Source organism: Euphorbia lathyris, chromosome 1 (genome assembly GCF_963576675.1).
Source record: "Euphorbia lathyris chromosome 1, ddEupLath1.1, whole genome shotgun sequence".
Taxonomy (NCBI): domain Eukaryota; kingdom Viridiplantae; phylum Streptophyta; class Magnoliopsida; order Malpighiales; family Euphorbiaceae; genus Euphorbia; species Euphorbia lathyris.
In genome coordinates, this window is record NC_088910.1 from 100,953,339 (window position 1) to 100,966,248 (window position 12,910).

General features: G+C 31.8%; 1 protein-coding gene across 1 annotated transcript; it reads left to right on the plus strand.

The window, feature by feature from the left end:
- The first annotated feature begins 10,253 nt into the window (after nt 1-10,253).
- Nucleotides 10,254-12,147, plus strand: LOC136208983 (transcription factor MYB106). The gene is made up of 4 exons (XM_066000314.1): nt 10,254-10,532; nt 10,623-10,752; nt 11,024-11,319; nt 11,406-12,147. The coding sequence occupies exons 1-4, from the start codon at nt 10,400-10,402 to the stop codon at nt 11,966-11,968; spliced, it is 1,122 nt and encodes a 373-aa protein (XP_065856386.1). The 5' UTR covers nt 10,254-10,399; the 3' UTR covers nt 11,969-12,147.
- The last annotated feature ends 763 nt before the right edge of the window (nt 12,148-12,910 follow it).

The following is a 12,910-nucleotide window of genomic DNA, read 5'->3' on the forward strand; positions in this document are numbered from 1 at the left end:
TAAATAATGGAATCAAACTAAATTAATTAGCAAAATAATTTTGATTATATATAGATAGCTTCTTGATCCATTATCAGTATATACAAAGTTAATTTAAGTATAGAAGTGGAAATGTCACAATCAATAATACTATATATGTAGTGTCAAATTTTGTTGACAAGAGAGAGAGAGTATCAAGTAAGCAATTAGTAGTGAATTATTTTTTTTTTTTGGTAGAAAGTAGTGAATTAATTAATAGAAGGCCCACTATATTTTATACTATATAATATAATATTAATAAATAGAGTAGGGATCGATTATTGGGATAGTCGAATTAATAGTAGCCATGCTGGCATATAAAGGACTATTTATTAATAGGAAGCTTAATTCATAGTGTAAAGTTGATGAGAGAATCATTTCTCTTTTTTCTTGGGAATTTTAGCTTCTTTTTTTTTCGATCTCCAAACTTTAATTGCTTATGCAATTATGCTTACTACAGATTCTTTAATGCTATCTCAATTTATTTAATACATCCTTTTAGGCTTGGGACCATATATTATATTATATATTGTTGTGTTATATTTGATGCGTATGATTCCAAAGTTTTAATTCAAATATTACTATAAACAATGGGTTAAATTTGTAACAGGTGAAAGTTCATGCTATATGATGTTCAACTCATTTCAAGAAGAAAATAAGAGTACATTTCACCTAAATTAACATGTGGCATTTCGTATAAATTACAAATTAGTGTCCACGTTTAAAACTCCAAGTCAAATGACATTCCAATCATTGTGGATGGTAATGTGGACTCGTTGGACTAATGGTGCGTGCGATTATGTTTGTATTTCAATAGAATACAAACTCGTAATGCGGCCTGTCCAACCAATTGATTCGGGAACCGGCAAGGAGACCTGTACGAATTGAACTGGTTTAAATAGTTGAATCAGGAACTGGTGCAACCCTAAATTTTTAGTTATTTAGTAAAAACAATTGTATTGAATGTGCTTAAATTATGTAAAAGTAGGAAAAAAACATGGTTTAACTACGTTTAAAAATAGGCAACAATGATGGTATTGGATTTGTTTAAAATTTGCAAAAGAATTACGCTTTAAACTATTTTTTAATTAAAATTTGAGATTTCAGTAAAAGTAGGTCGGTCCAAAGGACCTCATTCCAATGCAACATTCACGCCGTGCAAATGCACCCCTGCACATGAGAGACCTCATTTCTATAAATCTAGTTTGATGTCCGATCTGGTTCTTATGACATTTGTTATCTCTCCCGCTCAAGTTGAACATTGCATTGATGAGAACATCAACCCGGGGGGGGGGGGGGGGGGGGGTGGACATCAAACCAAATTTATAGAGAAATCACATGTCACTTGCCAAACCAGATGCCGTAATAAATAAATAAATAATATTTATATATTACATATATATATATATATAATTAATTAATTTAAAATTAGTTTTATAAATTATATAGATCCAAAACAAATTATAAACAATTTTTGGTTTGTTTTTTTTTTTTTTTTTGTTAACTTGAGGTTTAAATATATAATGGATAATTGAAGTTTAGAATAACTTGAAGTACATCAACGTATTTTATGCCACAAGATCTTTTTAACAATATATTATAAACTTAAAACAGATAAGTGATGCATGAGAAAATTGATGCTCAAAGTGAACCACTTGAAATAGTTTGGAAGATGATAAAATGAAATTAAGTTTTTTTTTATCCCACATAGGAAAGAAGTGAGAATTTTAACTAGTAAATGACATTTACACATTTCTAGTAGGGGCAAAGATTCTTTCATATGCAGGAATGCGTCAACTCACCATTAGATTAGAGGCACCTGCCGCACCATCACAACTTGAACACGTGAATGCCTCACCAAAATGACGTATTTGGACCGGCCTAGTTTTATTAGAATATTGAATTTAAATTGAAAACATGCGTTTAAAGTTTTTTTTTTTTCAAATTTTAGACAGATTCAGTACCATCATTTTTGCATATTTTTAAACATACTCAATACAACTTTTTAGGTTAATTTCAATTAATGTCCTGTGGTTTCACATTTTTTATTGATCGGTATCTCTAATGGGTAAAATTTTCATTTTTCCAAATTTGGCTGATAACAACCTCAAAATGAAAATTTCCAAGAATTAAAGTTGTTTAGTATCATATTTACTATGGAGCCACATTTTTTATTTTTCAAAATCATCATTTTTGTAGTTTTATCTCTCTAGATGTTAACTTTCTCTCTCATAAAAAAACAACACATAAATAACCTCAACCCTAAAAAGTTGAAGAATTAAAATTGATTAAAATATCATTTAATTCTTAGAAATTAAATTTGGAAAAAAGAAAATTTTATCAAACATAGATACTGATCTGCAAAAAAAAAAAAAGAAAAAAATGAAACCAAATGATTTTATTTAAAATTAACATTTTTTTTTACTAAATAGCCAAAAACCAGGGGTTGCACCGGTTCCTGGTCCCCGATTCATGCCGGTTTGTTGAAGACTCAACAAACCAGCTCAACTCGGGCCGGACTCCTTGTCGGTTCCTGATTCAATCGGTCAGATCGGCCGGTTTGCTACGAGTTTTATAACATTGAGTATTATTATAATACTTATTGATACCATACAAAATAAATACTGACACATTCAGGATTGAGCGCCTTTAGATATTTCCTGGAATCGTTTTCCATCAAGAAAAACCCTCTAGTTGAAACCAACCAGAAGACTTCTCCTAGAAAGACTCCTCCTAAAGGAAGACCTCTCACAATATGAGAAGGATTCCTAATAAAGGAAGAAATCCTAGAAGGAGAGAGATTCGACAGAAACACTATAAATAAACAGGTACGATAAAATCTAAAAGGTACTTTAACATCATTATCTCACAAACAATTCATCACCTTTAACCCTTACTTACTTAAGTGTCAAAGCGGATTCGCCAGACTCTGACTTTCCGTTCTATCTTTTGAGGATTTGGAAAAAGTTTCAGAAACAGAGTTAACACTTTTATATGTCCTACACGAGTTGTATTAGAAGTAAAATACTCTAAAAGGGGGTTTCGGTTTTAGTGTCGATATATATTAGGGTAAATTTCAAATAAAACCCATGTGGTTTCACTAATTTTCAGATAAAGGACTGTAGTTTACTTTTTGTCAAAACGAGGATTGAGGTTTTCAACTTTAGTAAAATAAGGACTTTTTCGATTGACAAAAATGACATATTTTAAGAACTACTAATATTTTAAGCAACTTTAATTCTTCAACTTTTTTATTTCGAGATTATTTAGATGATGTTTGGTAAAGAGAGAGAAAGTTAATATTTAGAGAGAGAAAGTTCCAAAAAAGATGATTTTCTAAAATCGAAAATGTAGTTCCATAGAAAATATGATATTGAACAACTTTAATTCTTGAAAATTTTTATTTTCAGGTCGTTAAAGATAGTTTTAATAGCATTATTAAAAGTGTGAAACCTCAATCCTCGTTTTGACAAAAAGTAAACCACGGTCCTTTATCTGAAAATTAGTGAAACCACATGGGTTTTATTTGAACTTTACCCTATATATTATTATCTTGATTAACAAGAGAATATGTTAATACTATTTAATAAATGGTAAAATATAAATAAAGAAGTAAATAGTTAAGATCCAAACTTCCAAGATTGACCAATATGGATGAGTGTGTGTTGAAATAAACATGATATATAAGATAAACACATTAATTGGGTATGAATATATTTAGTATAGACAATAAAATATATGGCTAATCATATCATATCATAAATATAAATATGTATATTGTCAAATGCCTATAGAAAATGACACTGTAATTACTACATGCTCTTTCTCTATATATACTCCTTTAATAGGATGTTCACCCTATTCAATCCATACTCAACTGTCTAAATTATAAATAGTACCATATTAATTAATTTACAAATACAGATATTTAATTAATCTTTTCGACTTTCTTTCAAAAAAAAATTTAATCTTTTGGTCTAGTTGATTAACATACAACTGATTACTTAATTGAATAGGATCAACCATAGTAAAATAGTTCAAGTCTTAGTCTAGTGGTTGGGAGTCTACCCATAATTAAAAAAATTATGTGTTCGAATTATATGAGGTGGAGATTCCCTGAAACCCACGGGAATCTGAAACAATGGAACAAATAATTCCCAAAATATTCGGGGATGGAGATGGAGTAAGAAACATTTTCCATTCAAAACTGAAATGGATATAGGGGCAGGGTACTAAAGACATGCTACCCAATTGCACAAGTCTATTACATATTTTCTAAAAATACCCTTAGTATATATATAACAAACACTTTCAAGAATCACTTCCATTTCATCTCCAAAATCACTTTCAAGCTTCAACATTTGTCTCCAGACATCAGGTAAGTTATTTTTGATATTAAACACATAATAATCAATTGCAATTTTGGAAATGTCATACTCAAAGTTTTTACGCATTTATAAATATATAGATCTAGGTTCGATGTTCGCACATCGCAAAATGCGAACATCCTTAAAAAATGTGACCAATCTTTTCTCACTTGCATTTAATGTACAATGTGATTGGCTTGCGAACGATCTACCTGTATAAGTGTTCGCAAATGCGATTTTTTTTCCGCATAGCATTGCTACATATATAGTTCATAAGATGCGAAGCGCATATCCACATATGCGATTGTACAAAGTAAATGTGAAAGTGAATTTGGTTTTTTGGTTCGGTTTTTTGACATTTCGGTTCGGTGTCGGTTTAATTTTTTGGTGTATTTCGGTTCGGTTTGACAAAAAAAATGTAAAAAAACCGAACCGCACCGAGTTACACATATTCTATATTATTTTATATATATACGCACATGTATTTGAATTTACAAGTTTAATTTTGTTTATTATTGTTGAGATAATAAGCTAATATTAATATATTTTGAAAGTATTTCAAATTTTTTATTTTTAAGGTAAATTTAATGATAAAATATAGTCATTTGTATTTATTGTTTTTATTTTTTAATTAAATTTGGTTTAAAACCAAACCGCACCGAATATTTCGGTTCGGTTATATTTCGGTTTTATATGTTATTCGGATCGGTGTTGGTGTGAATTATTTTAGTAATTTCGGTATTCAGTTTTTTCGGTTAAGTTCGGTTTGGTTTTGAACTGATGCACACCCCTAAACTTAGTTTAGCGCAATTTCATTCAGTTTCACTTAATTTCAAACTACGTTTTCTATGTTTATGACATGATTCTTTTAGGAATTTGACAATGTATTTTGATCTTTTCAGTGTAGTATGTCCATAGATATTGTTATTTGTTTGGTCTCTTGGAATGGCGAATGGAAAAAGTTGCAAGTACCATGACATACACAGGTGGTGAATCGAAGTTGCTATGGGTTTAAAAAAAATCAAGTTGGAGAAGTTAAAAGAGAGGGTTTACACTTGTGCATGTATTGATTCAACCTTATATGATTTATGAATGTCCATGCAAGCAAAAGACAGTTCAAACAAAGTATCTATTATGGATTGCAATGATGTACGATGTTTCATATACTATTGCTCGTTGAACTCGACCCATGTGATGTTGGTATATGTTGATTTGGTACGCCAAACAATAGATGCACAAATTCCGTGAGGTTGTAAGGAAGAGAATGTTGAGACTAGTAAGCCTTCGCAAGACAATACACGTTCAAACCATGTGTCAAACTTATCAAGCAGTGCTCTAATTGTTGATCAAATGACACATGAAGATGTATATGGTACTTATAACATAGAGAATGATGATATTGGAGATTTGTGGGGTACTTATAACGTTGAGCATGATGATGCTCGAGATAAATTTCTACCTGAGACATGAACAATTCATAAAGTTGGTACTGAAAAAAAGCACGAGCTGATAATGTCCCATCAAGTATCTATAAGGCAGATGACGAAGACAGAAAACGAAGAAGGACTTGGTGGGTGCTAGAAGTCCATGATGCACATGTGGTTCCTATTATATCTAAAGCATCAATATGGGTGATCGGTTTAAAAAAGGTGCATGATATATTCATAAACAAAAAAGCATTGCAAGATGCACTCGGACGAGATGCAATTCAAGAGAAATATGAATGGAAGGTTTGTAAATCCAACAAGTCTTTGCTTGAAATTAAATGTAGACATGATGATGTATGGAAGTGGCGGGCTGGAGCTATTGTGATACAGGATATGTTCAGACTTCGAAGAATGGATAGGATGGAGCAACACCCTTGTCCCAGATATCAAATTTTACCACATCACAAACAAATGTGGGAACGTGTTGCAGGTACACTACTAGCAAATAAGTTTGATCAGGATGATAGAGTTTATCGATGAAAGGACATTATTTTCGATTTTGGGAAAGAACACATAATTAACCTCTCTACATACAAGCTTGGAGAGCAAGAAGTTGTCGGATTATTGTGAGACATTGAAGAATTCTAATGCAGGTATGGTAACTCATTTTAAAATTGATAAGGATGATCACTTTAAGTATTTCTTCATGTTTATATGTAGGGCTGTAAATGAGCCGAGCCGAGCTTTGGCCTGCTCGAGCTCGGCTTGATAGTTTCTTATCGAGCTCGAGCCAAGCTTCGAGCTCAGTTCAAGCTCAATTCGCTGTTCGAGCTTGGCTCATTTAGCAGCTCGATTGTTCACGAGCTATTCATGAGCCGAGCTCGTTTATCTAGCTCACGAGCTTGCTAACGAACAGCTCGTTTTATTTGTTAGTGAGCAGCTCATTCGTTGTGCTCACGAGTAGCTCGTTTATTTTTCTATGAAAAGCTCATTTATTTGAATGGGCCAAGACTAATGGACTAATGGGATCGTCGTTAAGCCTCTCCACCATCTGTCTATAAACCACCGAGCGAAATAAACCGCCAGCCATCATCAAGCATTTTCTGGCCTCTAAATGATGATTAGAAAGAAAGAGATGAAATGAGTATAAATGAGAGAGAGACGGACAAAGAGAGAGAGAGAGGTAGCCGGAGAGAGGCAGGGAATCACTAGAAGCCATGGAAGATCTGATTTTCGATCTCGAGAGGAAGAGAAGGAGATGGGTGACTGTTCTGTATACAAAATGAGGTCAAACCCCCTAAAATCCAAATTTATAACCTGTATTTTCTATTTGACCCCGTATTTTATCATTTTTTTAGAACTAACCTTGTTTTTTTATTTCGTTCAATTAAATCCCCCCTCATTCTAATAAGCCATAATGTTTAAAATAAAGTTCAATTAAACCCTTCCATATTACATATTACCTTCCATGGACTTATTCATGAGCTTTAATCAATATTGTTCATGAACTTGTTCACGAGCATTGATCATGTCTTGAATTTGGTATTTCCAAATTCAATACATGGATGTCAACATCTCAAAATGAATGAGAAGACCAAATTCCTCTTTATTAAGAAGATAGCAAAGCAGTATTAGTGAGCTGCTAAAGCTTACTGCATTTCCGATTTTGAAGAGAAATTCTCAAAACTACGTGAAATATATGCCCCTTACACGACATACTCAAAGAAGCTAGACTCTTTCAAGCTAGACTTGAGAAGAAATTCTTTATGGGTTTCAGATCAAAACCCCCTAGTTTGATTTCGATCGGTATCAACTGAAGTTCGAGGATGATTCTACCTCAATATTAGTGGCTGGAACCGCGATCGGCATAGAGAAGGAAGGGGATGCCCTGGTGTTTGATACCATGTTAAACAATTAAACACAAAGTGTAACACTTTGTGTTTAATTGTTTAACATGGTATCAAACACCAGGGCATATAATAGAGTTAAGAATCATATACAAATATATTCTAGGATAATATAAAGGGAGATAAGGATAAAAATTGAGAGTTTCAGTTTATCCCTAACACATGATTAAAGGCTTACTCCATGTTTCAAGTTTTCACTTTTTACCAAATATAGAAAATTTATTCGACTGGTATTAAAATCAATTAATTATAATATCAACAAAATTATGTTTTTTTATATAAGACGATGAGTTCGAATACACAACCTCTTACCTTTAATTTCGGAGATATAGTAACTGAGTTATACTCATTTAGTTATAAAGTGGTTATAAAAATACATTTCAGACTGAAAACGTATTATATATGTCTAAATTGAAAAGTTATTTTTGGTGCGGATGTATATTATTTCTAAACCTTAACTAGCAAGTTAAACTTTAAGATTGAAATGAATTTTGATCGACAAATATGAATAAAATGAGACCCCTATGTATATTAAATGATATGTTTAGTCTTTCTATATTATATATATATATAGCCATGGAATTACTCACACTAGTCCTTGTCTAGTACATTTGTGTGTATGTAAATGTGTATTGGCATTTTCACTTATTTCAAAATGGAAATAATCATAAAATATAGCAAATTATCGTATTCAATGAGGAATGCATATCAAATTTTTTCAAATAATAAAAAAAAAGCATCAAATGTAAAAATTTAGATCTAAAACCTTACAATATAAATAAATATAAGGCATTTATTACTAGGACTAATGAAATGGCGATTCAATCCTTTCGTTCCATGTGCGCAAATTTTATTATGTATGTCCCACCAAATAAAAGTTATACTATATGGCAAAATAGCATCATCATTCTATGATTTATTCGATTTTTACATATGAAATGTCTGCTCTTTTAATTCAATTCACACATCTATCAAATATTTAACTAGCGATGTACTACATTGTGAATGTTAAATTTAATTAAAAAAAATGTGATCAGTTTTATTTTGGGTATATTTGGTTTAATCTATCATTGTTTACTGTTTGTTTTGTTATTGTTATTAGTTGCGGACTCCCATAGTTAATTAACATCTCAGATAGTGTAACATAAAGTAATACAATATAAAATTTAAAGTCTCGGATAATGTTCTTTTTCCACAACTTTGATACGACATGATATCTTTACATTTGGTTACCGTCTATTTGTAAAATGACTTTGGAATAGATGCATTGATTAACCCCAAAATCATTTTTTCTAAAAGATATCATTATTTTGTTAATTATTTGGTTGCCTACGGCAAACTAATCTTTCGTCCATCTATAACTTCATTAGAAATATATACTTAAAAACTTTGTGTGGAACTGTAAAAGATGTATATAGAAATGGATCTCGCAATTTGAATCGGATGTTCACATTAACTAACTTGTAAAGTTGAAACTTATTGTGTGATATTCTTTTGGTTTTTCTTCTACATAGCTTTTTTTTATTATTTTAAATAGTAGAAAAATATATAGTTAGAATTGAAAATTAATTGGTGATAACTTCGGGAAAAAATTAGTTAACTTTTACCTATTAACAGAAATAATAAATAAAATAACTCACAATAACGATAACTAGTAGAGCTTAACTAAATAAGCCATCATCATAAGGATAATTAGTACAAGCGGTTACATAAATTTGGATAATATCTCCAAAAGAGCATAAAAATTTAATTTATCTCAATAAAACAACTTAACTTTACTAGTGTCCCAATAATGCCACTTTAGACATTTTTCGGTCATCTTCTCGTCAAAGTTGCTAACATGACATCTAATCACATATTCTTTTTAAGGATATTAATATTATTTTGTTAGCATATTTTATTATTGATGTTATTTTTTGGTCCATCTTTATTTTTTAAAAACACTACTGTAACAAATGTTAATATATATAATTTTTTATATTACAGTATAATTTATATTTTTGAAGTATATTTACATAATAATTCATTTATTAAAAATTAAAAAATATAAATTCGATTAATCTTTGACTAGCGTTTATCATTTTTTACAACTTTGGTGTTAGGTTAACTTATATAAATAAATTAATTTGTGATTAGTTTTCTTTTTATTATGTATAGTGGTATTGAGATATGTGATTAGATATCATGTCAGTAGTTCCACTCAAAAAGTAGAGTGAAAAATATCTAAAGAAAGTTAAAAATAAACTTAAATTAATTTATTGAGATAAATTAAACTTCTATCAACTTTGGAGACATTTTACAAACTTTCGTTACAACTGATACTAATTACCCATCATTATATGAAACTAAAAAATTTATAAATTCAATATATGTAAAAATGGCTAGCTAGATTAGATCTGGATTGAAAAGATGGAGAGAGTGGAATATATGTATATAGAAGATCCAGTTGGAGGGTAATAATGTAATATGTTGGTTATAAATATAGTATAGTCGGGCCAAATAATAATTTATACTTATCCCATTTATTTCGCTGACCTTTCTTCTCTGCCCATATCTTCATTTACAAGCACAAAAATATATCCCTCCTTCTTCTTCCTCTCCTCTGCTACTTCTCTCTTAAATTAAATTTCACTCTCTCTCTTATATAAACACCAACTTCTATCCTTTCTTCTTCATCAAAATGGGCCGTTCCCCTTGCTGCGATAAAGTCGGTTTGAAGAAAGGTCCTTGGACTCCTGAAGAAGATCAAAAACTCCTAGCTTATATTGAAGAACACGGCCACGGCAGCTGGCGCGCCCTGCCTGCTAAAGCAGGTATCAAAATAAATTATCGTGTCATAATTATAATAATTATAATGTTATTTGATCTATGATGTTAATGATTTGGGTGTATAATTAAATTAGGGCTTCAAAGATGTGGAAAAAGCTGCAGGCTTAGATGGACTAATTATCTCAGACCAGATATTAAGAGAGGAAAGTTCAGTTTGCAAGAAGAACAAACCATTATTCAACTTCATGCTCTCTTAGGCAACAGGTTCACTAATTACATTATTATTATTATTTACTGTTTTCTGACATCCCAATCGTATTTCATTTATTGGGTATCTTTAAATGCGTAATCTTTTTCCAATTTTTTATTTGATATGATATGACACCAAAAAATAATAAAAATTGCATCTTTTTTCTTTGGGATGCATTGAAATGAAACCAAGGGGTTTGTCTTTACACTAAATTATAGCATAGAAAAATGTTGAAGAGGTGTGTGTATTAATGAAGTGTTTGTTGTTGTGTTTGTCTTTAATTAGGTGGTCGGCAATAGCTACTCATTTACCAAAGAGAACAGATAATGAGATTAAAAATTACTGGAATACACATCTTAAGAAAAGGTTAGCCAAAATGGGTATTGATCCTGTTACTCATAAGCAAAAAAATGATGCTTTATCTTCTAATGACGGCCAGTCCAAGAATTCAGCCAATCTTAGCCATATGGCTCAGTGGGAAAGTGCCCGTCTCGAAGCTGAGGCTCGCTTGGTTCGCGAATCCAAGCTCCGTTGTCATTCTTTGCCACCTCACCACACCTCTAATTCACATTACATTTCAGGTAAAGTTATCAATTTCTAACACGACAATACTGTAACATTTATATTATTATGACGCGATAACATATTTTGAAAAACCTAATTCCAGGTTCGAATTCGGCTTGGAATACTGGAATTGGCGGCGATCTTGAATCTCCGACGTCTTCTCTTACTTTCTCGGGAAATGCACCGCGGCCTCAGGTGACTATGATGCATAATTCAGGGATTGGATCGGAGAATGCAATGCCTATGATTGAGTTAGTCGGTACTACTTCAGGTTCGTCGGAAACCGAAATTATTAAAGAAGAAGGAGAAATTAATGATTGGAAAAATCTCGGGAATTCGGATCATCACAATCTGACGGAAAATTCGGTTTCTTTTACATCAAATCTTCATCATCATGATCATATGGAAATTTCTATGGGGAATCCTTGGACGCCGGAATCTTTGAGGTTAAATAGCAGTGGTACTATGGGAAATGCCATGGAAGATGCTATGGAAGAGGGTTTTACTAATCTTTTGCTTAGTGATTCCGGTGACCGGAGTTTGTCAGACAGCGGCAAGGATTCAGACAATAGTGGCAGTGGAAGTGATTATTATGAAGATAACAAGAATTACTGGAACAGTATTCTTAATTTGGTGAATTCATCTCCTAATTCACCAATGTTCTAAGAATAATTAATAATAATTATTAATTATTATTGAGAGTGGTATAATTAGCATTTGTTTTTCTCAATATATGTGTAGTGAGAATTTTACATTATTAGAAAGATTAATTAGTTGGTTTCATTTTAATATAATGTTTAGTGGAAACATATATATAAAAGTAGGACCTTAATTAATGTTCAATGTTCTGCTAAAAGGATATTCCTTTAAATTCAAATGTAATAAGTAAAATTAGTCCTATTTTTTAGCAACAAATGCAGTTTTGGCACTCTCTCAACTTTATTCTTAACTTAATATATGAAAATCCACCGTTTATTGTTTTTCTACCGGACGGCAATTAGACCAGCATTGTTATATGGTACGGAGTGTTGGGCAGTGAAACACTGTCACATCCATAAGATGTCGGTGGCGGAGATGCGTATGTTGAGATGGATGTGTGGTCATACGAGAAAGGATCGGGTGAGTAATGAAATAATTAGGATAAAAGTAGGGATCACATCTATTGAGAATAAAATGAGAGAAAACCGACTAAGGTGGTTTGGCCATGTGAGACGTAGAGCGCTTGATGCGCCGGTCAGGAGAACCGAAGAGTGGCAAAGGGATGTAGTGGTGAGGGGTAGGGGAAGACCTAAGCAAACTTGGAGGAGGGTGATCGAGAGTGATATGAGTTTACTGAGAATTGAGGAAAATATGGTAGTGGATAGGACGGAGTGGAATGAGCGAATTTGTATCGCTGACATGACTTGATTTCACGGTTTTATATGATGTTTCATGTTAGCCGACCACGAATCATTTCGGAACTAAGGCTTTGTTGTTGTTGTTGTTGTATCCAGATACAAATCAAAATATACTAAAATGTTATAAAGTCGGTTTCTTAACATCTTCGTATTTGAGACTTTTAGATCAAGATAAGTCAAGGATTTGAAATCTAGAGTTCATATATTAATA